Genomic DNA, 27,189 nt, shown 5'->3' on the forward strand with positions numbered 1-27,189 from the left:
AGAAAAGTTCTGGGCAAAAACATACTTCTGGGACAAACATAAAGTTAGTATGTGCTGCATATTTACTGACCCAACTTCAGGGTCAAGCTCCTCAAAACATTTATGTTGCTGGAACTTAAAGAAGGGTAGAGCTTATTTGTATACTTTTAACGATATGTGCATACTGTAGATCAGCCTTTCTCAACCTTTTCAAAATAGAGGACCCATTGAAATAACTTTACAGTCTCAGAGAAACCCTGCCAAAAATTACTATATCTACAATTCAAGATATATTAGTGTGATGGTCGGTGGGAAGAATGCTCCTTACACTCGTGGTCATTGGGAGGAATTACTGCCTTAGGCCCCTTTTTCACTACTGCGACTTCAAAGCTGTGTGATTTTGATGTGATTTTGACATGATTTCGGGGAATACCTGTGTAAACTTGAGGTCTATAGACCTCAACTCGCACCAAAGTTAGACCAAAGTAGTACAGGGACTACTTTGAAGTTGGTGCGACTTGAAGTCACACATATATGAATGGTACTCATTGGAAATGATGGGGTACAACTTGTCATGCGACTTTGCAGTCCCAAGTCGCAGGACAAGTCACACAAATGTGAAAGGGGCCTTACAGATAGCTAAAAAGATCAGTGGTGTCAGTGGGATCTTATCTGAGAGGCAGAAATTATTCATTTCTCAAGGAACCCCTAGGAACCTCTGGAGGAACTCTAGTTGAGAAACTCTGCTGTAGATAGATAAAGGAAGAGGTGATGAAATCAATTTTGATCTAAATGTTTTATGCCACCATTCAGTGGAAGTAAAGAGCAGATATGACAGAAAATGTTCAAGGTTTATTTGTACCATACCAAAAATACAAGGGTCACATGTTATTTTCTAACAACTCTTATTATAAACTTCCGCACATTTGATACAAATGAGAAAAAAGGATATTGCATTTGTTTCAAAGATTCCATCAAGCCTGAGGTGCATTTATTGCAACTTAAGTTCCATAAGACATCCCTTATTTTTCAGGGCATAGATATGATACAAAGTAATTGGAAATGCAAGGCTAAGGACATATTTATCCACACTATAATCAATTACATATATTCATTCAGTATGTGTGATCAGAATTTTTAAAACAATGTTCACAGCAAAGTTATTAACAATCTCTACACTCTCTATAGGGATGGTGAGTACAGGATATTTATTGCAAATAGAGACAACCGGACTGTGTTTTTATTCCATGTCCGTGGCATTTTTCCCACCATTGACACGACTCCAGGGATTTCCTGCTGTCAATCACATTGTGCTGCTGCCATTGACACCTAGATGTGGCTTCCCTCTTACCACTGACACCTATACATAGCATTCTTCTTGACACTAATACCTGCAGTTCTCCTTTAAAGTAGGATGATGGTTAGTGTTATAGTGTATCTATGATTAAAATGTAGAACCGCCGCTTGTCTCCACCCCTACACAACTCCTAGCACCACTCCTTTAGAGAACACGGAACCAAGCAAAATTGGGGGGTAATACAGGTAATTTGTGTGGAATTTTTAAATAAAAAAGCAATGCAGTAAAATGTACAAAACATTAGAAATATCCAGCGCTTACCAAAGTAAGTTCAGAGGCAGTTACAGATGATTTTACATTCTTGTCATATGTATCTTCTCTGCTTCTCTCCTTGCTTCTCACATTAGAGACATCTCCCATATCCAGCAAAGAGACATCCCCATATCCAGCAAAGAGACAGCCCAATCCAGCAAAGAGACATCCCCCAATTTAAGCAAAAAGACTGCCCGATCCAGCAAAGAGACATCCCCATATCCAGAAAAGACACATCCCCCATAGCCAGCAAAGAGACAGCCTAATCTAGCAAAGAGACTTACACCATATCCAGCAGTGAGACAGCCTAATCCAGCAAATAGACATCCTCCATATTCAGCAAAGAGACATCCCCCATATCCAGCAAAGAGACACTCCCAAAATACTCAAGAAGACATCCCTTATATCCAGTAAAGAGACACCCCATATCCAGCAAAGAGACATCCCAATCCAGCAAACAAAAACCCTCCATATCCAGCAAAGAGACATCCCCCTATCCAGCAAGGAGACACCCCAATCCAGCAAAGACACATCCCGATATAAAGCAAAGAGGCCTCCCCTTAAAAAGTATGTAAAACCTCTATTGTGGGATTTTAAGGCAATAAACAGTATTTTTGAAAAAAATCATTTATTATGTAGATAGAAAATTTGCCGTCCTTTGCGTCCTCTTGTATGCTGTTCCATGCGGCGTCCTGACTCTCCACGTGATCATGATCGCGCAGAGTGCAACGGCGCACCATGCCATCAATGATGCATCACACGGTCAAAATGACAATATGCGTCCGGCCATGCCACACGATCATGATGACGCGGCACGCAACAGCGCACCGCGTCATCAATGATGCAACACGTGGTCTTAGTGATGCTGTATGTCCTGCTGCAACTATTGCGGCCAGGACTTAGTACAGTGCCGGAACTCCAGCATTTCCTGTCTTTCGGATGCAAACATCCGGGAGACCAGGACAGGCATCCATTTTGGATAGACCTATGAAAGTGGGCGCGAGGAGGACGCAAAAGCAAAACATCACAAACATGTGATGAAACCAAATGGCCAAAGATCTCCCTGCACTCCAGATACCATCTGGAGAAGAGGACCTGGCCATACTAGGACAAAAACTGTCGACACACTTACCTCTGGTGGTGGAAGAAGCCACCCATCCGAAGAAATAATAGGGCCCCGGCACAAAAGGGCCCCCACACCTGACAGACGTGTGGAGCCCTATTACTTCCTCAGATGGGTGGCTTCTTCCATGGGTTTTTGTCCTAGTATGGCCAGGTCCTCTGCTCCAGATGGTATCGAGTGCAGGGGGATCTTTGGTCATTTGGTTGCATCACATGTTTGTGACATTTTCCTTTTGCGTCCTCCTCGCGCCCCCTTTCCGTAGGTCTATCCAACATGGATGCCTGTCCTGGTCTCCCGGATGTTTACATCCAAGAGACGGGAAATACTGGAGTTCCGGCACTGTACTACGTCCTGGCCGCAATAGATGCGGCCGGACATACAGCGTCACTAAGACCACATGTTACATCATTGATGGCTTGGTGCGCCGTTGCGTGCCACATTGTCATGATCAGCAAAAGAGACAGGTCCATCCAGCAAAGAGATATCTCCCATGTCAAGCAAAGAGACATCCCAATCCAGCAAAGAAACATCCTCTATATCCAGCAAAGAGACTTCCCCCAATCCAGCAAAGACACATTCCAATATCCAGAAAAGAGACATCCCCAATCTAGCAAAGGAGAATTCCTCAAAATCCTCAAAGAGGCACCCCACATATCCAGTAAAGAGACATCCTCATTTACAGCAAAGAGACAACCCAATTTAGCAAAGAATCATCCTTCATATTCAGCAAAGAGACTTCCCCTACATCCAGCAAAGAGACATCCCAATCTAACAAAGAGACATCCCCCATACCCAATAAAGACACAGCCCAACCCAGCAAAGAGACATCACAAAATCCTCAAAGAAACATTCCCAAAAATCCAGCAAAAAGACATCCCCCATATCCAGCAGAGACATTTCCCATTTCCTGCAAATAGACATCCCCCATATCCAGCAAAGAAACAAGCCCATCCAGAAAAGAGACAGTCCCATCCAGTAAAGAGACAGTCCCATCCAGTAAAGAGACATTCCACTCCAGCAAAGAGACAACCCCATCCAACAAAGAAACATCCCAATCCAGCAAAGAGACAGCTCAATCCAGTAAAGAGATGGCCCCATCCAGTGAAGGGACATCCTACTCCAGCAAAGAGACAGCCCCATCCAGCAAAGAAACATCCCAATCCAGCAAAGAGACAGCCCGATCCAGTAAAGAGATTGGCCCATCCAGTCAAGAGACATTCTACTCCAGCAAAGAGACAGCCCCATCCAGCAAATAAACTCCCCAATCCAGTAAAGAGATTACCCCAGTGAAGAGACATCCTGCTCCAGCAAACAGACAGTCCAATCCAGCAAAGAGACATCTACATCCAGCAAAGGTACAGCCCCATCCAACAAAGAGACAGCCCAGTCTAGTATAGAGGCAGCCCAATCTAGCAAAGAGACATCCCCATCCAGCAAAGAGCCAGCCCCATCTAGCAAAAAGACATCCAGATCCAGCAGAGGCAGCCCAGTCTGGCAAAGAGACAGCCAAGTCCAGCAAAGAGACTGCCCAATTCAGAAAAGATACAGCCACAGGCCCCTATTCAAGCAGCATTACCAGACACAGCCCCATCTAGCAACTATGTTAATTTACCAAAAAGGCAATCTATAACAACTTATATCTACTCCACTGTCTTTTCCTCCACACAGTGAGCACTGAGGAGCCAGGACAGGCTACCTGCACTGCAGATCTTCCGCATAGCTGAGTTGGGAAATGTTCACTTATCAATGAGGTGAGGTATCTCTTAGCCTGTCTGACTACTGTGTTACTTGAATTCCCTTCGGACTATCAAACAGCAACATTTTATTGCATTAGTGTCCAGTATGTGTATGCTGTGTGTGAAGTAATGGTTCAGTCTGTGAGTATATAGTGAATTGCGGTATGTGATGAGTCTTTGCAGAGTTGGTCACCTGGGAAGAAATCTTCACTTCTTAACTTATTTAATTTTGAGTACATTATGGTGAAATCATTTGGGTCAAACTAAGCTATATGGATTACATTTCACTTCCATGTAAAAAATCTATAGTTGTACAGCAACTATACTATATAGCAAAGTAAGCCAATTATAGCACTCAGTCCTGTAGCTGGAGCAGACCTCATGATTTCAATAATGAAAATTAAATTCAGACTTCTGTTCACTCCACAAGGACATATTTATGTGAAGCTATGCATTTTTGATAGAATAGGTCAGAATTTTGCTTTAGGATTTTAACCTCTTAATAAAATGAAAACCAAATAGTGAAATTAGAAATATGACGCATGAGGAAAACTGAGAACTTCACCACAGACAGGTAATAGGCAATGATTTGCAAAGATTACCTTGGGGCTCTCATAAAAATAGCTTTGATGGCCAGGATAAACATTGGTTTTAAGACACTTTTTTCTTAATATTCATTTCACTTGACATATGTAATGTATGCTAAAGGTAGATTTTTGCAGACATGTCAGCTTTGGTATATAAAGCACAATTAAAAGAAAGCTTTCAGGAAACAAGTAAACTCGGTAAACTGCTAATACTATCCATCAAACACTGTTGTGTTTACTGTTAACCATTTTTAATGCAATCTACATATTCCAGATTTCAAGGAATTCTCATACATGGGTTGTGCCAATCTGCTTCCCGAAGAGTTCACTCCACAACTATTTCTTGCTGCTTGAGGTATCATTAATTTATATTAGGGTTGCACCGATACTAGTATCGGTGCCGATACCGAGTATTTGCACAAGTATCAGTACTTATGCAAATGCACAGATACCTGAAACTGATACTTTTAGGCCTGGATCTTTGAGCTGTCAGAGGGTCTCCTCAGTGTTAAAGAAGTCCGGTAATTGGAGCTGTCAAAAAAAAAGAAAAAGCAGCCGTCAATGTTTATTAACAACATTGCTCAGCCCTGAAATACTAAAATAAAAAGAAACATTGTTTCTTTTTGTTTTGTTTTTTCTGTTTCTTCAACTGCAGATCAAAGGGATGAACAAATGTTCCTCTGTTTTACCCCTTAATAACTATTAATTTACGTTAATCAGCCTTTAGTTAACTCCCTATTCTCCTCCATTTAATTATTATTTTCCTGCTTTTTTTCTTTTGTTCATGTCTATTTTATAAACGATAAACAATTAAAACTTTTTTTTTTGTTGGCTTTGTTAGTGAATATTTTTACACATATATATTAACATATATTTACACATTTCACATTGAAAAGCGCAAAACTAAAAAACAATTTATTTCATTTGTAAATAACTTTTCAATGCTTTGTACCATTGTTGACAGCTGAAGTTAAAACAAAACAGTTGCTGTAGGTATCGGTAATTGGTATCGGCGAGTACTAAAAAAAAAAGTATCGGTACTTGTACTCATTGTAAAAAAAATGGTATCGGTGCATCCCTAATTTATATCCAAACTTTCAAGGCAAGTTTGAATTTGATTGGTGCCTGTGAGGAACCTATTAGTGTGAATGATTAATTACAGCAGGCTAAATATTCTGTATGTGAGTGATAACAATGACCTGACAGAGTTTGTATTTGGTCATATCTTTTATGCATTACTAACAAGTAAAATTGGTTCACAAGAAAAGGCAATGAATGAGTGAAGAACAAAAAAAGCATTTTGGCAAATGAGGCAAAAATGCTACTGCACCTTTATCAGGTCTGTATCAAGTTCCAGTGAAAACTTAAAGTGACACTAAACTTAAAAAAAAATACATCCTAGTTAGGTATGTACAGTAATGTGCAAACATTTTAGGCAGGTGTGAAGAAATGCTGTAAAGTAAGAATGCTTTCAAAAATATATATTTTAATAGTTTACTTGTTTCAATTGACAAAATGCAAAGTGAGGGAACAGAAGAAAAATCGAAATCAAATCAATATTTGGTGTGACTAACATTTGGCTTCAAAACAGCATCAATTCTTCCAGGTACGCTTGCACACAGTTTTTGAAGGAACTCAACAGGTAGGTTGTTCCAAACATCTAAACTAGTCATAGATCTTCTGTAGATGTAGGCTGCCTCAGATCCTTATACCTCTGCATGTAATCCGAGACAGACTCAATGATGTTGAGATCAGGGTTCTGTGGGGGCCAAACTGTCACTTCCAGGACTCCTATAGTAGATCTTTACACAGAAAATAGTTCTTAATGACAGTGGCTATAAGTTTGGGGTTGTTGTCCTGCTGCAGGATAAATGTAGGGCCAATCACACGCCTCCCTGATGGTATGACATGATGGATAAATATCTGCCTGTATTTCTCAGCAATGAGGACAACATTGATCGGGCAACTTGAGGACCATAGAAGCAGTGGCCGAACATGAAACTTAATGCAGCAGATGAAAAACACATCATGCTTACTTCCCTTCAACTTCAGAAGATGTCCAGCAGTGCCATCAGCACAGAACTGGCAGAAACTGGTGGAAATTAGTGGGACCCAGGGACACCCTACCGCTCCAATAAGTTTGGCCATAAGTGACCTTCATGGAAGAATTGCAGACAAAAAGCCATACCTCCAACATGAAAACAAGGCTAAGCAAATATCTATGAAAACATAGGAACCGGGATGCAGAAAAATGGTGGCAGCAGGTGCTTTGGACTTAAGAGTCAAAATTTGAAATATTTGGCTGCAGCAGGAAGCAGTTTGTTTGCCAAAAGGCTGGACAGTGGTACGATAATGAGTGTCTGCAAGCAACAGTAAAGCATGGTGGAGGTCCCTTGCAAGTTTGGGGCTGCATTTCTGCAATTGGAGTTAGAAATTTGGTTAGCATCAATATTGTCTTCAATGCTGAGAATAACAGGCAGATGCTTATCCATCATGCCATACAAGCAGGGAGACATGTGATTGGCCCCACATTTATTTTGCAGCAGGACAATGACCCCAAACATACAGCCAATATCATTAAGAACTATCTTCAGTGAAAAGAAGATCAATGAGTCCTGGTGGTGATGGTTTGGCCCTCACAGAGCCCTGATCTCAACATCATCAAGTCTGTCTGGGATTACATGAAGAGACAGGTGGATTTTCGGCAGCTTACATCCACAGAAAATCTGTTAGTTTTGTCCTAGCTATCCAAGATGTTTGAAATAACCTACCTGCTGAGTCCCTTCAAAAACTGTGTGCAAGGTTACCTAGAAGAATTGAAGAATTGATACTGTTTTGAAGGCAAAAGATGGGCACACCAAATATTGATTAGATTTGGATTTTTCTTCTGTTTATTTATTTTCCACTTTGTTAACATTTCTATTTCTGAAAGCGTTCTTAATTTACAGCCTTTTTTCACACCTGCCTAAAAGCCGGTTCACACCATAGAAACGCAGTCCGGATGTGTTCCAGATGCTTTTCTGCTTGCGTATTTTTGATGCGATTTTGACACATTTTTGGTGTGTTTTTGATGCGTTCCAATGCTTATTATTCTCCCTCTTTTTTCTTCACCTTAAATAAGGACATGTGTGTTCCTGTGTGCTTTTGATGAGTTTTACCACGTTCAAGTACAATTTAGTGCTGAGAAAATGCAGCATGTTCTTCTTTTTTTTTCTGGAACTGGAATGCACTAAAACTGACCATACTGGTGTGAACTATGCAACTGAAAAACCATATAACCTACTATCCATGCATTTTTGATGCAGAAAAAATGCACTGGACTGCATGTGTCGTGAACTGACCCTAAAACTTTTGCACAGTGCCATATTTTTAAATCAAAAAGCATCTTCTATTGCTCCAAGCTTCCTCCGTATCTCCATTTTTTTCCTGCTGCTGCTGTAATCCAACTTCCTGTTAGAGAGGGGCTACGTTCATTCTCCATGGTTCCATTTTATATAGAAATGTAGTCACTCTCTCTTGCTTGCTCCAGAGATGGACTAAGGTCTGTGCAATAGGGACCATGGGATGTGTACTGTGGATTGAGCAGTACACAATACTGCAATTAATGCATACTGCTTGTTCCAACCAAGCAGAAGTAAGGTTCAAGAGCTCACAGAGGATGTTACAAGGAGGCAGGAAAACACAGTACATAACAATTGCATGGAATATAGATTACAGGGCCATTAAATAGTGGATATGTATAGAATATTTTTGAAAAATAAGGGTATTGTTTAGTTTTAGTATATCTAAATCCAAGAACAAAAATGCTATACTGTATTTATGGAGGTTCAACCTAGGTTTCTTGCTCCTGATCTGGACTACAGAACAACCAACTCTCCCTCTTCAACTTTCTAACATAGGGAAGTCTGTTTTATAGCCCACAGAGGGCTGATAACACTGCTTGAGATTTCAGAAGAAGCAGCAAAGAAACAAAGAGAACAGAAAGTTATCATCTTACAAGATTCCTGTCACCATCAACAGGCATTTATTTGTGCTGTTTGAATAGAATTGACCGAATCGGAGTAATTAAAATAAGTTGATTGTTGGGGGTTACATGCATTTTAATCCATCCAGATAATCTAAGCAATGGTGGTTCAAAAATCAGACTGCCGAAGGAAGTGAAGAGAGATGGCGCAGTCTACTCATACTATAAACAGAACCTTCTCTCTACTTCCTAAAGTTCAAAGCCTAATTTCAATCAGTGGAATACTAAAGAGTGCCCATGACACTTTTTAAAATTCCATTGTGCCGCTGTAAGAGCAATGTAGTGGTTGGAAACAGGTGAATGAATTCTGGGCACACACTGCATGTGGAGGCACACTGAGACTATATGGATGGACACTCCATCCTCAGTAAAGCTAAGTTGTCACACAGGCAGTGCAGCAGGAGAAGCTGAGTGGATGGAGCCTGATGAGCAGGACAAGAAAAATCTCAGCCACCACACACAATACAAGCCCAGCGTGTAATAAGTGATAGCAGCCTCAGTGTAACTTCATCCAAGTCACGCCCTCTGACATGTTTCGCTACACCCATGGGGCTTAGTCATGGAGGTAAGGAGCCTGATGAGGATTTAGAGAAACCAATTCCCCATCAGATACTCTCCCCTTGTAATTGACAGCAGGTGGCGGGGGGATCCATAGCCAATTGGCCATAGAGTCTGCCCACTGCCTGCTGTTGATCACAAAAAGAGAGGTGACCTGATTGGCCACTAGTGTCTCAGCATCCCCATCAGGCTTTGTCCACTGTCAGCATCACTGTCTGCTAGGAGTCTGTTGGCTGTGAAGCTGACAGCATTCTTTACAACCAATGAGAAGGGAGGGGGTAGTGGCAGCAAACATGCCACCTGCACCACAGCATGCAGAGATGGGCGCTCTGCTTGTCTTGTATGCCGAGTTAGAGTTGGTCTCATTCCAGTTGGTGCTATGTGCGAGCTGGAGGTTATTTTTGAGTATGGTGCAGTAACAGCACCACTTTGTAAAAGGGAGGTGGTAAAAAGCTACCTGAATCTGTTGTACAGGTCAGTAAGGCCACTGAAATAGATGACAGTTTTTTTTTTTAAATCACAGCATTTTAAAGGGTCATATCATGAGAAAAGTGTCAATAGTGCTTTACTTAATTCCTCATACGTTTTTTGTCTTTGTCTGACAACTGTTTACAGCCTTATGTAAGCCTTAATGATTGCTTAATTTATCAAAACACGTTTCTGATTTGAGTTTTGCAAACATTTTAGCATATGCTTTAGCTTCTGCATTATTAAAACATAATTGGCAGGGATTTTTCAGTGTGTGAAATTTTACTGCCGTAATATTTATGTGAAAAACCCAAACGTGGGTTCTCATATTTCTTTAGTTTTTCACATCTCCAAATTGGTAATAAGTTAGCAACACCAATACTAATAAAGTATATTAAAAGGTCAGTGTTGGGCTCTAAATGCTTAATATAGGATTGTATACCGTCACTTCAAAAAGTATTCATACCCCTTGAAATTTTCCACATTTTGGTATGTTACAACCAAAAACGTAAATTTATTTTATTGGGATTTTATGAGATAGACCAACACAAAGTGGTACATAATTGTGAAGTGGAAGGAAAATTATAAATGGTTTTCAATCAATCAAGTAAATATCTGAAAAGTGTGGCGTGCCTTTGTATTCAGAGTCAAGACTTTGTAGAACCACCTTTCGCTGCAATTATAGCTGCAAGTCTTTTTGGGGATGTCTCTATCTAGAGAGTGACATTTTTGCCCATTCTTCTTTGCAAAATAGCGCAAGCTCTGTCATATTTAATGGAGAGCATCTGTGAACAGCAATTTTCAACTCTTGCCACAGATTCTCAATTGGATTCAGGTCTGGACTTTGACTGGGCTATTCTAACACATGAATATGCTTTGATCTACACCATTCCATTGTAGCTCCGGCTGTAGGTTTAGGGTCATTGTCCTGCTGGAAGGTGACCCTCCGCCCTAGTCTTAAGTCTTTTGCAGACTCTAACAGGTTTTCTTCTAAGATCGCCCTGTAATTGGCTCCATCCATCTTCCCATCAACTCTAACCAGCTTCCCTGTCCCTGCTGAAGAAAAGCATCCCCAAAACATAATGCTGCCACCGCCATGCTTCACGGTGGGGATGGTGTGTTCAGAGTGATGGGCAGTGTTAGTTTTTTGCCACACATAGCGTTTTGCTTTTAGGCCAAAAAGTTCAATTTTGGTCTCATCCGACCAAATAGCCTTCTTCCACATGTTTGCTGTGTCCCCACATGGCTCCTCGCAAACTGCAAACAAGACTTCTTATGGCTTTCTTTCAACAATGGCTCACTTCTTGCCTCTCTTCCATAAAAGGTCAGATTTGTGTAGTGCAGGGCTAAAAGTTGTCTTGTGGACAGATTCTCCCACCTAAGCTGTGGATCTCTGCAGCTCTTCCAGAGTTAACATGGGCCTCTTGGCTGCTTCTATGAGTAATGCTCTCCTTGCCTGGCCTGTTAGTTTAGGTGGATGGCCATATCTTGGTAGGTTTGCAGTTGTGCCATACTCTTTCTATTTTCACATGATGGATTGAACAGTGGTCCTTGAGATGTTCAAATCTTAGGATTTTTTTTTATAACCTAACCCTGCTTTAAGCTTCTCCACAACATAATCCCTGATCTGTCTGGTGTGTTCCTTGGTCTTCATGATGCTGTTTGTTCACTAGGGTTCTCAAACAAACCTCTGAGGGCATCACAGAACAGCTGCATTTATACTGAGATTAAATTACACACAGGTGGACTCTATTTACTAATTAGGTGACTTCTGAAGGCAATTGGTTCCATTAGATTTTAGTTAGCGGTATCAGAGTAAGGGGGGCTGAATACAAATGCATGCCCCACTTTTAAGATATTTATTTGTAAAAAAGTTTGAAAACCATTTATCATTTTCCTTCAACTTCACAATTATGTGCCACTTTGTGTTGGTCTATCACAAAAAAAAAAAAAATAATAAAATACAAGGGGCATGAATACTTCAAGGCACTGTAAATAAAAGAAATTGACACACTACACTCCCCTCACCTGAGATACTAGCCTACACTAATATCCCTATAGTAAAATAACTGCCAGCCTACTGGCTCTCTTGTTTTGTATTTACCAGTCATATTCCATTAAAGTAGATTTTAACCCTAACAATGACTTTTAGTTTGCTAAAGCACTTTGTATAATAAATCAAAATAATTGCCATTGTTTTTTCACCATTGCAAATTATTTTAGTGGTGCATTTTGCAGCACTTCCTGTCTATATGCTTGCACTCAACCAAAGTTTGTTGCAATAGCCAAGTTCTCCACCAGAAGTCTGTGTGACAAAAGCAACAATGCAAAAGCATTGGAAATGCCCATATAAAGATCTTCATTGAGGTTCACCGACATTTTCGAAAGCTGCAGATTTAAAAATATTGAAAGCATGCTTTGTTGAGACATTTGACTTATATGACATTTTAGATAATATTTAAGGGATTAAGGTTACATATAGGTTAAATACTTTAAAACTGCTAACAGCTATAACGTGCAGTCATCTTGACTAGGGATGAGCTTCAAGTTCGAGTCGAACTCATGTTCGACTCAAACATCGGCTGTTCGCAAGTTCGCCGAACAGCTAACAATTTGGGGTGTTCGCGGCAAATTCGAATGCCGCGGAACACCCTTTAAAAGTCTATGGGAGAAATCAAAAGTGCTAATTTTAAAGGCTTATATGCAAGTTATTGTCATAAAAAGTGTTTGGGGACCTGGGTCCTGCCCCAGGGGACATGGATCAATGCAAAAAAAAGTTTTAAAAACGGCTGTTTTTTCGGGAGCAGTGATTTTAATAATGCTTAAAGTGAAACAATAAAAGTGTAATATCCCTTTAAATTTCATACCTGGGGGGCGTCTATAGTATGCCTGTAAAGGGGCGCATGTTTCCCGTGTTTAGAACAATCTGACAGCAAAATGACATTTTAAAGGAAAAAAAGTCATTTAAACTACTCGCGGCTATTAATGAATTGCTGGTCTGACAATACACATAAAAGTTCATTGATAAAAACGGCATGGAAATTTCCCACAGGGGAACCCCGAACCAAAATTTAAAAAAAAAATGATGTGGGGTCCCCCTAAATTCCATACCAGGCCCTTTAGGTCTGGTATGGATATTAAGGGGAACCCCGGCCAAAAAAAAATGGGGTGGGGTCCCCCTTAATATCTATACCAGACCCTTCAGGTCTGGTATGGATTTTAAGGGGAACCCCGCACCAAAATAAAAAAAAAAACGGCATGGGGTCCCCCCAAAAATCCATACCAGACCCTTATCTGAGCACGCAACGTGGCAGGCCGCAGGAAAAGAGGGGGGGACAAGAGAGCGGCCCCCCTCCTGAACCGTACCAGGCCACATGCCCTCAACACCAAACACCTTGTCCCCATGTTGATGAGGACAAGGGCCTCATCCCCACAACCCTGGCCAGTGGTTGCGGGGGTCTGCGGGCGGGGGGCTTATTGGAATCTGGAAGCCCCTTTAACAAGGGGACCCCCAGATCCCAGCCCTCCCCCCTGTGTGAAATGGTAAGGGGGTACAAAAGTACACCTACCATTTCACAAAAAAACTGTCAAAAATGTTAAAAATGACAAGAGACAGTTTTTGGCAATTCCTTTATTTAAATGCTTCTTCTTTCTTCTTTCTTCTATCTTCCTTCGGTTTCTTCCTCCATCTTCTTCTTCTGGTTCTTCTGGTTCTTCCTCCGGTGTTCTCATCCGGCATCTTCCTCCACGGCGCCGGCGTCTTCTTCCCTTCTTCTCCGGGCCACTCCGCATCCATGATGGCATGGAGGGAGGCTCCCACTGTGTGACGCTTCTCCTCTTCTGACAGTTCTCAAATAATAATAATAATAATAAAGTCCCGTCTAGGTGACCCCGCCCCCCATTATTTAAGCACCGTCAGGAGAAGAGAAGAGTCACACATCGGGAGCCTCCCTCCATGCCATCATGGATGCGGAGCGGCCCGAAAAGAAGATGAAGAGAAGAAGATGAAGAGAAGAAGATGAAGAGAAGAAGATGTAGAGAGAAGCGTCACACAGCGGGAGCCTCCCTCCATGCCATCATGGATGTGGAGCGGCCCGGAGAAGAAGGGAAGAAGACGCTGACGCCGCGGATGAAGATGCCGGACGAGAACACCAACGGAAGAACCAGAAGAACCAGAAGAACCAGAAGAAGAAGAAGATGGAAGAAGAAACCGAAGGAAACTAGAAGAAAGAAGAAGCATTTAAATAAAGGATTTGTCAAAAACTGTCTCTTGTCATTTTTAACATTTTTGACAGTTTTTTGTGAAATGGTAGGGGTTACCATTTCACACAGGGGGAGGGCCGTGATCTGGGGGTCCCCTTGTTAAAGGGGACTTCCAGATTCCGATAAGCCCCCCGCCCGCAGACCCCCACAACCACCGTCCAGGGTTGTGGGGATGAGGCCCTTGTCCTCATCAACATGGGGACAAGGCGTTTTTGGGGGCTACCCCAAAGCACCCTCCCAATGTTGAGGGCATGTGGCTTGGTATGGTTCAGGGGGGGTGCTCTCTCGTCCCCCCCCTCTTTTCCTGTGGCCTGCCAGATTGCGTGCTCGGATAAGGGTCTGGTATGGATTTTTAGGGGGACCCCACGCCATTTTTTTTTTAAATTTTGGCACGGGGTTCCCCTTAAAATCCATACCAGACCTGAAGGGTCTGGAATAGATTTTGAGGGGGACCCCACACCATTTTTTTTTTAACTTTGGCCGGAGTTGCCCTTAATATCCATACCAGACCTGAAGGGCCTGGTATGGAATTTAGGGAGACCCCCCACGTCATTTTTTTTTTTTAAATTTTGGTTTGGGGTTCCCCTGTGGGGAATTCCCATGCTGTTTTTATCAATGAACTTTTATGTGTATTGTCGGACTGGCAATTCATTAATAGCCGCAAGTAGTTTTAAATGACTTTTTTTCCTTTGAAATGTCATTTTGCTGTCAGACTGTTCTAAACACGGGAAACAGGCGCCCCTTTACAGGCATACTATAGGCACCCCCCAGGTACGAAATTTAAAGGGATATTACACTTTTATTGTTTCACTTTAAGCATTATTAAAATCACTGCTCCTGAAAAAACGGCCGTTTTTAAAACTTTTTTTTGCATTGATCCATGTCCCCTGGGGCAGGACCCGGGTCCCCAAACACTTTTTATGACAATAACTTGCATATAAGCCTTTAAAATGAGCACTTTTGATTATTCATGTTCGTGTCCCATAGACTTTAACGGTGTTCGCGTGTTCGAACAAATTTTTTGCCTGTTCGCAAGTTCTGGTGCGAACCGAACAGGGGGGTGTTCGGCTCATCCCTAATCTTGACACTGTCTAGAGTCTGCCCTTTAAAGTTAAAGTTAAGTTTGAAACTCATAATAGTTACTAATGAAGAGGAAAAAGTGCCCCAAACAGATCATGAGAAAATTAGGTACTAGTCAGCCCCAAGGAATGGACTGCACATCAGTTTCATAACCCCTTTATTTATATGTTTATAAAAATAGAAACTACTGTAAGGATTACAAAAGTTACTTAAACATTCAAATTACTAGTGCATCTTGGTGAGTTTAATCATATACAGTCGGAGATTAGTGGCTGGACCTACCATTGCCCCCAACACATCCCTTAGCAAGTAGTGATTGATTGAAAACCACTGTACACCTCTTCATTCATTACTGCTGGCGTCTCACTCACATCATGTTGTGCACTTATCTAAACATGAAGCCATTAAATTGATCTATAATTTTGGTAGAAGATTACACATTATGCCATTAAAAGAGCAATTCCTTTTGCAGACCATTGCCAACAAAATAAAATTCAAGGTACTTGTGCTGACGTTTACAACACTTTGTGCCCTTGTGCTGTCCTATTGATCTAAGCGCTTAACCAATTACATCTCCAGCTGCAGTCTCATATCCCTGAGTAAGAACCAGGCAGCTTTTACCTAAATTCAGCATGGATGGCAAGAAATAATAAAACCTATGTAATGAAAAAATAATGAATTATGTTTTTAATTTTATTGTATTACCTAGGATTGAAAAATAGGAATGTCATTGCTAGCATTTGTGATGTAGTAACCCCCCCCCCCAAAAAAAGCCATGTTGTCACTTAAATCTGCAATATAAAGTGACAACATTCAGAGTCTCTGTAATTAAAACTATTTGTATTCACCATGGCAAGTAATCACATCATTCCACACTATATTTTGAAGACAGACTGGCAGCGATGGTAAAACGCTTTTAATTTTAGATGCCTTGGCATATAACCCTTTATTATAGAATGGTATCAAATGATTTAGTGTAAAAGATTACCATGATTTCAAGTTTTCATATTGGTCTGGGAGGTTAGAAAATGCATTTTTTCCTGTTTGGCTCTATTTTAATGGAAATACATACTTTAAAAAGTCACTTTTTAAAAAGTGTAATACTTCACACTCTTGCTTTTACATTTTGATTAGAAAAGAGAAAACTGGTGTGTCATGTTTGGGATTCAGTACAAATCAGGCCAATTTCAGGCAAATAGCTGATACAGATTTTAACCTGATTCGCAGTCTGTTCTTTACTTACAGTATATTTGTTTCATTTTTATTTTTTAACATTACAATTACCAAAAACACCAGGTTTTTAGGCTGAGCCCCCAGTACAAAGGCCACAAGCCTTGCTATGTTGACACAAGCTCATATGCCTTCTAGCATTAGATGAATGCCTTAACAAGTGTGCCTACAATCAGTAAATGGGATCCCCCCTCAAAGCAGCACAGTGTTTAGGGTAACAATTTGGGAGGAGGGTTTATGCACATTATATATATATATATATATATATATATATATATATATATATATATATTCACTGAAAAGCACCACAAACAATAATGAAAGCATATCCATAATGAGTTATGTTAACCTTTTACTTAAAAAAAAGTTTTTGAACTAGGAAGTGAGTAAAAGTCTTTAATTATATTATTTTAATCATTACAGGAGAAGTATAGCCAATACATTTTTGGCTATGCTAATTCTATGGATCACAGAAATGAAGTTCGTTCTGCACTCCTGTGAACCATTTTCAGCCAATAGCTAAAAGCTGACGTCACTCAGCTGATCCAGGCTCTGAAAAGATGCGGACCATATGGTCAGGATCCACCCAGAAGCCTGGACCAGCAGCTGGCTCAGCCTCTCAGCAACCTGCTAAAAGCCTGAGCCAGCCCCTCCCTCCCCCTCCACAGCCCAGTGCTCCAGTAAGCACTGGAGGGGCAAAGCAGAGAGCAGGTGACTGGCAATTTTGACAGTTTTCAGGGTAGAGCCGACGGGGGTAGCTGCAGCTGGCATTGGTGCTGCAGGTGAGTATTTTTTTTGCCATTCCAGCACTTCTGTATGCAAACTTCTGTTATGTAATGCTGTCATTACCAGGATTCAGGCTGTCCCTTTAACATGGAGCAGAACTCACCTGAAACAACCCTTGCTTGGGAAGCAATAGGGATTGGCCAGCTCATTACTGTTCACCTTTAAAACACAACTCAACATAGCAACAGTGCTCATGATAGCGAATGCTACCTTTGTGTGCTCATGCTTGACCCAGCTGATGTCTTCTCTGAGTATGCTGTGTATAATCTGGCTTGTTTTGGCCCTGCTCTTTCCTCGCTGCTGATTCAGTACCAAGTGAACTCTGATCTACATATGTATGACCCGGCTTGTTCTGACCCTGCTCTTTCCTCACTGCTGATTCAGTAGCATTTAAATTCAGATCTACATATATGTGATCTGGCTTATCTTGACTTCGCTTTTGCTTGACCCTTCGGTGCTACCAGATTCACCATTACAATTCAGCTGTCGTGTTCTGCTCCTGCTATGCACCAGTCTCTCGATGTTCCACCTACATCTGCAGTGGTGCACCACAACTACTAGCCAGCCTGCTCTGCTTACAGTCCTGCTCATGGTATGTGGTTTTATTTACTAACATTTAGGCACAACCAGCATGTCTGAACTGGTTTACCTGCTATCTAACTCCTGGCCTGACAAATCCCTGTTAAATATAACATTAATATAGATTTTTCTTATATCTATACAATAAGTTTCAAAAAATACCTGTTGATTCTGTCAGAAAGCCTAAGCTATCCTGCGTCCTTTGTACTCTGCAGTATTATCTCAAGCACTATTACCTTTCTACACTGGCTATCTCTGGAAATTACATAATACCTTCCCCTATGTTATGCAGATCAAGAGAGGGAGAGTGTTGTGTAGTCCTACCACACTTCCTTTTCTAAGGTGACAACAACGCTTCTTCAAACATACAGTACAGTACAGGAAGAGTATTACTGGCATAATCACGAAGTGAAAATTCAGGGAAAAAAGAGTGCAACCACTACTGATCAGCTGTAATACATTTTTATTTTTTAGTTTAAATACACTTTAAAGTGAGGTGGTAAGTTACCATATCACTGGGACAAGAGGTAGTAATCTACCTATCCTGACTGGATAAGAATCACTTAAGGACATTTTTTTATTGATGGATATAAATATAGCTGTGGTTCTATATGCTTGTGGCCTTCTTGCTTTGAGGATACAAGCATATATCCCTTTTGAGCTGGGCTCAAATTAATGTTGGGATATCTGTTTGCTTAAAGAAACATTAGAAATGGTAGATTGGAAATCAAAATTTGGTCAATGTCTTTATTTTTTATGACATAGTATATGGTATCCCATTACATTCTGAAAATATCATAGTACTAGGTATGCAATTAAAATTAAAGTTTCGCAACTTACCATTGCAAGTGGTATAACAGCCACAATGTCTCTTTCACTGACGTATACTTTGGATACTCCAAGTTCTGAAACAGTCTGCCCAGGGTATTCCACTTGCCAGGTGATTATTTGGACTCCTGATGGGTCTGTTGCACTGCCAATCCTGAAGTCTATCTGGAAAATTTCATAAAAGTTTTCTCCTATGCTGTAAAAAAGCAAGAATAATACCATTGCTAATTTGCTTAATTTCTAATTGAATCAATATATACTTTCAAAAAGAGATGAGAAGAGTAACACAGACTAAAATTACATTTCTTTGTACATTAAGTTATAAGTAGCACAGTTGCTAAATTCACAAAGTTCTGTAAATACTTCAATTATGCCGACATGAAACATCTGTTTGAAAGGAATTTCCCAGGCAGCCTCATCTTGCAAATATTAAGAGTACACTACTACAAAAATACCACCAATGAAACGTCTCTTTTTTAGTATTTAGTATCTATGTACTGAACTATAAACATCCCAGGGAAAACAGAAAGAGCAAGCCAATGTGTGGTAAATGTCAGACTAAAACCTTGGCCTTATTTATCAGATTCTGAAATTCTTATTTTTTTTTTTATTAAAAACTGTTATTTTACAGTGTAGACCATATATCTGTCTCATGTTAAAATAGCAGATATTATTACATATTTTTTAATCAAGTGTAAACTAAAGTGGCATTGACATCTATAGCAACCAATCAGTTAAAAAAAAAAAAAAAAACTAGCATTGAATCTATCTCGTGCCTCCGGTCAACAGCTCCACCTTTGCCCCAATGTTCATAAACTAGTCTGTCATTCACAGGGGCTATGGTATAAGATTTCTCAAAAAGGTATGTTGTGCCAATTCAACTTACTGTATACTGTATATAATATAAGGACATACCATTATTTATTTTGCATATCATATTATCCTAAAAACTATTTCTATTTATTTTGAATTTTCAGAAAAATGGCAAATTCAAAGGGAAGCAATGAAGCTCAAGGCACCTATAAGTCCAACAGTTATCCTGCAGATGTGAGATGCTTTTAATGTCTTAAAAAAGACTGTACAGGAAGCACTTTTTTCTTGACATCCAGCTGTTCAGTGTTAAGTGTTGGGGAAACATCTGATGCTGGGGGTCCCATGATCTGAGGAATCTGTCAGCATGGATATTTAAGAACAGAATGAAAGTAGTAAAATGCAAGGCTCATTTATTAATTCAGGAACCCTCCCTTTGTAAAATATGCTACAAGTAGTTGAAAATATGTACCTGTTAGGAAAAAAGTTAGATATTTTAGATTAGATATCCCCCCCCCCCCCCAGTGCTTAGGCAGAGGGTGACTTCTTCCATTAAAATGCTGGGAATGACAATGACACAAAATCTCCCAAGGCAGCATTCTTGCATTGGGCTAGAGTCCAGAAGTGTTTTCTTGTAAGATTTGGAACCTCGGTGTTCTTGCCAAAGGATTGTCACATCACTTCATACAAAGTGGAAGACAAGGGATAGGTAAATGTTTTTTCTTTTTTTCCTTACAGGTACATTTGTCTATTACCGGTATGCAAAGATTTTTATGGGAAAGGGGGGCCTAATCTAATAGCAGACCTTTACTGCAGTTACTGGAATCATCTTGTCACTTACCTGTAAACTGTTACTGATAGGATACAGATTCTGAACATTGATTCAGATAATATACTTTAAGGATGAGCATAAGTTATTTAACTAAAACCTCCAGTGCAAGTTAAAATGAACAAGATATGGTCATTACAACTACAACTTACTGATCACACTAATGTACCATGAGCTCTAGATATAATATTATTATTTCAATAGTTCCTCTAGGGTAAAAAAGGTTGTTGTAGAGGCAGTGGACTGTAAAATAGAAGGATTACACCCTATCTGCTGTATGAAGTGTTTGGCAAAATTCAATTACTGGGAAATTGTAAAGTGATTTCATTGTGGACATAATGGTGGCTGGATCCAATAATTGATAATTATCAAGATTTAGCTTTAATCCAACAGATACAAATTAGCTAGGGTAAACCATTTGTCATATCATTGTTTATCACTTCAAAAATATATTGACAATTATGTTGTTGTTCTTGGAAAAATAAAGTTTGGAGAGATACCCAGAAACCAGTTTTACACCACTTTGGACTTGTGATGGAGATCATCACAGGTATGCCAAAGTATGAATACAAACAAACAATAACAGAACACATTGATTATACATATGGCCCACATTGTTTAAGGATTCCATTAATTATGAGCCATATGGCTTGGAGAAAGACAGGACAATGTCAAGGAGTACTGCAACATAACATCATTGGAGAGATGGAGTGGGAAATTAAGAAGGCTTAATAATACTGTATGTTGAGTTAAAGAAGGCTTAAACTGTGAAAACTTTGTCAAGTGAGATTCAAATAAATATGAGCATGATGGCTTGTAGAAAGAGAGGACAATGTCCGAGTAATAAAAATAAGAAATGGTTATAACAGCACAGTAGTTACATCACTAAATCTCACTCCAAACCTCTTGACCCTAACAGTCAGAGGCACAGTGCCTTAGATCTTACCTCTGGTTTACTGCTTTAACGCTTTAACAGATATTTTGCAGGCGGAACTTAAGAAAAGGCATAATTAACATTTCTAGATCTTCCCTATAACATAGCACGTGTTTACTTTTAAAAAAAAATAATTAAGGTCCACTTTAAAGTGTACTTTCTCCTTTGCAGTCACATTTGAGATACCACCACTATATGTTTGTTATGTGTTCCAATTCAAAAAGCATATCTAAACAATATTTCCTACCTTTCTAGTTTTAGTAGCATTATGCACAGAACTTTCCACTTTTCTGAACAATTTCAGAGGGACAAACTGGGGACAGAGTCAGTTTTTCCTATTAAAATATACTGCACAATCCAAGCCTTGCAAAGTTTACCCTTTGTTAGGACAAACAGAGAGGGATTTACTAAAACAGGAGCACATGGGATCTGGTGCAGTTATGGATAGTAATTATTCAGCATCTAGATTTTATCGCCAAAGCTTAGTTGAACAACCTAAGGTTAGAAGCTGATTGGTTACTATGCACAACTGCACCAGATTCTGTGTGCTCCAGTTTTAATAAATTCCCCACAGTGTTAAAATGTAATTTACAACTGATAATATGATCTGCCAGCATAGTGCAGACTTTTGCTGAACTCATCATAAATTAATTCACTGGAATGTGGCAAATCATGAAAATCAATCATATTCGTTTTCAAAGCTAATAAGCAAGGGCTTGTTAAACAGATATGGGGATCTGGGCACTGGCATGTGAGACATGTAAAAACTGCAAAAAAAAAATACAGCTGGAAGAGCAGTCTTTTTTATCCACCTGCCGACCAGCTGCCATCATTATACTGCGGCAGGTCGGCAGGATCCCACGAACTGTCATAGCTGTAGGTCTGCCCTTCAAATGCCTATAGCAGGCGCACCTGCTGCACGGCGGGGGGAGCCACTGCACATGGCTCTTTCCCAGACCCCAGATCTCTAATTTACCCTTAAAAGCAAAAAAAATAAAAAATCATCTCTTTAAGCCCGAGAAATGGAAGTGACGTCTGAGGTCGCTCCAGTCCTCCAAGGGCATAGAGTCCAGTGGGGTTATCTTGCACTCTGACTCCCTGCCTAGCCATTGCCTGCATCGGATTGGTAGAAGTCCGGCGGCATAAGGGAAAGAAAGGTAAGGGGGTTATGGCAGCTGCCATAACAACGGCATTTAACAACAAAATCATGACGTACTTTCCCAGTTAAGCGGTCGCCAAGTGGTTATTTTACATTATTATAACCTGATCAGATTCATTAAAACGTGAAAAAAAGCCTTTAGGTTGTTTTTCATGTGACATTTGGTTTTATGCTGAGGTTTACACCTGCATTGACCAGTGTGAGTAGCACCCACAATAGATCTAAAATGTTTACGCTTACAAAATATAACACTAAAACCCTCATCATCATACAAATTGGGACATGGAACAACAGTCTATTAGAATAGATTTGTGATTTGTGAGAATTTTTTTCACAGTATCACATAGCATTGTCTTAAACGTTTTAATAAAATGTCAAAAGAAAGTACAAAAAACAGTTCAAAACCCAACATTCCCTTAACCCTCTTCCATCCCTGTATCCTAAATTATTGCTCAAAGAAATAATAATATTAATCCAGGTATGTGTTTGATAGAAATTGGCTAACATTGGAACAGTACACAAACACTTGAATATGTGGCAAATAGAGAGAGCTCTGCATGGTGGGCCTTTTTAAAAATATCTGCTACAGACAGAACTGTTGTGGTCTGCAGCCTTAGCTGTCAGCAAAAAAAGTCACAAACCCATCCTCCTCAGGGGTTCATAGCAGTCACTCTCTTTTTGAGGACAAAACATGAAGTGCCACATGATTGTAGTATTAAAATAAACAATTTAATCAAAAGATTAAGCACACTCACAGGAACAAGATAAAAAATGAGCTCATCTGCTGCATGGGGAAGCCCCTCAGATCCATCTCGTGGACATTGCGCTACACACGGGGGCCACAGAAGTAGCTGGTGCTGTGTAGTGACTGGGTAGCATCCAGGGAAGCTGGGAGAACCACCATGAACCGCAGAGTGGATGTGACATCACTGGAGATGGGAACTGGCCAGGATGTACACAGAAGGATGGCTCACTTGGATAGACAGGCTACGCACTCAGAGCATCAGCTCCTTCTAAAGGAGTAGCCTGTCTATCCCATCCTTCTGGACATCCTTATGGACATTTTCTTAGCTTATTTATTTATTTGATTTTATTTCATGTGCCCATGCACTTTTCGTAAATATCCATAGGGCTTTTATTGTGTATGTTGATGTCCATGTTTATTTTGTGTGTTCTGCCAGTTCTGTTCCTTTTACTCTCTTTTTGAGTACTACTAATGGACCATTTTTTCAAGTCCTCCTCAAGGGTACATAGCATCCACTTTTTTCGTCCTGCTAAAGTGCCATTTTCCTCCACTTCTACTAAAGGGTGCATAACAAAAATGTTTTTTCCCCAGGTTCTTTGCATTGCAACATCTCTCATATTATTTCCTATATACAGTAAGTTCCTGGTCCATTTTTCTCCTCAAGGGCACTTGCTAATGTGCCTTTTTATTTCACTGCCTCAAGAGTGCATACTAGTCAATTATTTTGGGCCTGCCAATTTGCCCTTTCCCTCCTTTTCAAGGGTGCGTAGGGAAGGGCAGGCATCAGTAAATGGAGTAAGAAAATTGTGCTGATGGTTAGAAGGAGTAGGAATGTTGGGGTGCTGAAAGTGCGAAAAGGGGGACATTTTTAAGCGAGGCCTCATAGGGCATATTTCACCCACTCCCCAACACAAGGGGAAACATTTTGGGAATTTACTGCCACCATTCAAGAGTGGGCCCAAACCTTTTTGAAGCAATTCATTATGGTAGCTGGATCACTATAGGCAAAGCTGCAGAAGGCAAACCAAAGGGCATAGGCTGGCTGCCCTTCCATGGTGTGGTTTTAGTTGGACACTTGTTGCAGACACAGGCACAGTTGCCCTTTGTTTGCAGAACGTCACTGCATACTTGTGCAGTAGGTACATTAAAGAATCACATTATTTTTTGCAGTATTTTGTATTTACAGACGTCATGTTTTCTAATATCTTTTTGTTTGTTTTTTCATTTTATGGCAGTCTCTGTCCTGTTAAAGCAAACTATAAATGGATTTAGAGACTATGCAAGGCTTTGCCCTCATGTTTATAGGAGACTCCATCTTCCACTTGATAAAACATTCATTTGTCTAATATCTCAGCACACTACCAATACCCCTTGGGACTTTGAGGCAGCAACCAAAAAATAAACATATTTTTAAGAATGAGAAATAAACAGAAACAAAGTATTTCTCCTTTTTTTTTTTCAGATCCTCAGAGAGTTCTTTGCCATGAGGTGCTATGTTGAACTTCCAGTGACCAGTATGAGAGCGTGAGAGTGATAACACCAAATTTAACACACCTGCTCCCCATTCACACCTGAGACCTTGTAACACTAACGAGTCACGTGACACCGGGGAGGGAAATGGCTAATTGGGCCCAATTTGGACATTTTTACTTAGGGGTGTACTCACTTTTGTTGCCAGTGGTTTAAACATTATTGGCTGTGTGTTGAGTTATTTTGAGGGGACAGCAAATTTACACTGTTATACAAGCTGTACACTCACAGCTTTACATTGTAGAAAAGTGTCATTTCTTCAGTGTTGTCACAGGGAAAGATATAAGAAAATATTTACAAACATGTAAGGGGTGTTCTCACTTTTGTGAAATACTATATACATAATAGAAGAATACACCCCCATCAGTCCATATTATCTTTGTACATGTCCTACCATTCAAAAGCTACACTGCCAGGGGAAGGCAATACTCCTAAAGCTTCTGCCAAAGGGTAACAGTTTAAACAAAACAGGACTTCTTTGGAAACTGCCCCCACATCACTGTGGGCTCTTTCTCCTCAATTCCTTAATGCTAGTTAGAACTATATCTGTAAAAACTTTCCCTGCAAATGTTATCACCCTCTGTAAGGCGTTTATATTCTGGGTTGTGCACAACCCTTGCCATCTAAGAAAACTGGCCCTCTTCAGCCTCCTCAAGCAGTATAATCACTGGTGTGCGACTGTGCCCCACCCACAAAATATCATACATGCACTGATCATGATATTTTGTGGGTGGGGCACAGTCGTTTGTTTCCAAAAAACTGAACTCATGCATCTTCCTGCCTCTACCCCAATAATAAATAACTGTACATAACCAGTTTTCCTCTTCTCCTAAAATCTATTACTAATTATTTATTCACATTTAGCTCCAAATTATTCACTTTACACCAGCCTACTAATACTCATTGGTGATAGTTACTCTTTTAGTGCAAGTAATGGTAGCAGACTGCCAAGCATCACTACTCATAGTGATTGATGCTGGGTCTACGTTGCTAAAGAACAATTGACATTTGATTTCTGCCCAGGGACATTTTTTTATTTTTATTTATTTTATTTATTTTAATAATGCACTCTTTCTATGGTATCTGTGTTTTTATTTACTTTTTTCAAAAATGTTTGTGAATTAGTAGAAAGAGTAAGGCTGGGTTCACACCAGTCCAGTGCGAATTCCAGCTCCGTTTTCTCTGTGAAGAGAAAAAGCAGCTGTTCAGCGGTGCCTCTCCGTTTTATCTGCAGATCAGCTGAGCAGGGAGAGGGGGAGGTGTAGTGAGGAGAAGGAAAGAATGCCTGTTCACAACGGAATGTATCTGCAAAAGAATATGTGCCTTCAATTCACACCGCACTGCCTAGAAAACGCACACGTTTTTTGGGCAATGCGGAGTGCGAATGCAACAATCATATGTGAACCAGATGCATTCAAATTAATAGATTTTAAAATGTTACGTGAATTGGATGCGTTGTAAGCCGCATCCAATTCACATAGGTGTGAACCCGGCCTTACTGTGTACTTTGGACTCCTTCACATATCTGGATATCTGGGGACAACCTTATATCCAATATCTGCTAAGTCCTCATCTCACAGACCCCTACATCCACTGGCCCAGAGATGTGAGAATGAGGCCTTTGATTGCATCAACATGGGGACAAAGTGGCTTGTAAGGGGAAGCCCGCCTTATAAGGTAGCCTCCCAATTGAGGTTATGTGTATTTGTAAGGTTCAGGAGGGAAAATGCACATTTGCTGCCTCCCTTTCCCGCTTTCTTGGCCAGCCAGGCTGCATGTACACATTTTTTTTTCATGGGTTGCCCTTCAAAATCCGTACCAAACCTTAAGGGTCAGGTGTGGATGTTATGGGGGCATCCATGCCATTTCTTTTATCTTCTTGTGTGTGGGGTCCCCCTCAAAATCCATGATGAGATTCTGATATACATTTTGAGGAAGATTGCACTCCAATTTGTTTCCAAGTTTTGTAAACAATGTGTATTGCCCCTTTAGTTCTGTTGTACTGCTCAAATGTAAGCAACAGAGCTGGAGAACCTGGGTAAGGCCATACTTATGACCATATGGGATTTTTTTATGTCATTTTTAAAAGTGTACACCATACAGATTGTCAACTTCACATTCAGGTTTAACCATGTGTGTGCTTGTTAAGCTGACTGTCATATTTCTCCCTGAAGTGATTTGGATAGCTGTAAAGCTGCCCCTTTCAAAGTTTACAGTAGTGCCCTCCTGCCATGAATCTCAAACCCCTCTGTCCCACTTGTGGGCCTAGGAACAGCACGATGGGTAGGGTGGAGGGAGCTCAATCACTGATCCTCCTTCTGTCGAATTAAAA

At 40.4% G+C, this 27,189-nt stretch overlaps 1 protein-coding gene across 1 annotated transcript in view; it reads right to left on the bottom strand.

Moving 5' to 3' along the window:
- LOC141140649 (transmembrane protein 132D-like) overlaps window positions 1–27,189 on the bottom strand; it is a 1,563,515-nt gene that overhangs the window by 511,616 nt on the left and 1,024,710 nt on the right. Inside the window, exon 4 of the mRNA XM_073628047.1 lies at window positions 18,863–19,046. Within this exon, the coding sequence (XP_073484148.1) occupies window positions 18,863–19,046 (184 nt within the window). The remainder of the gene's footprint in view (window positions 1–18,862; window positions 19,047–27,189) is intronic.

This window comes from Aquarana catesbeiana, linkage group LG01 (genome assembly GCF_042186555.1).
Source record: "Aquarana catesbeiana isolate 2022-GZ linkage group LG01, ASM4218655v1, whole genome shotgun sequence".
In the NCBI taxonomy this organism is placed as follows: Eukaryota; Metazoa; Chordata; class Amphibia; order Anura; family Ranidae; genus Aquarana; species Aquarana catesbeiana.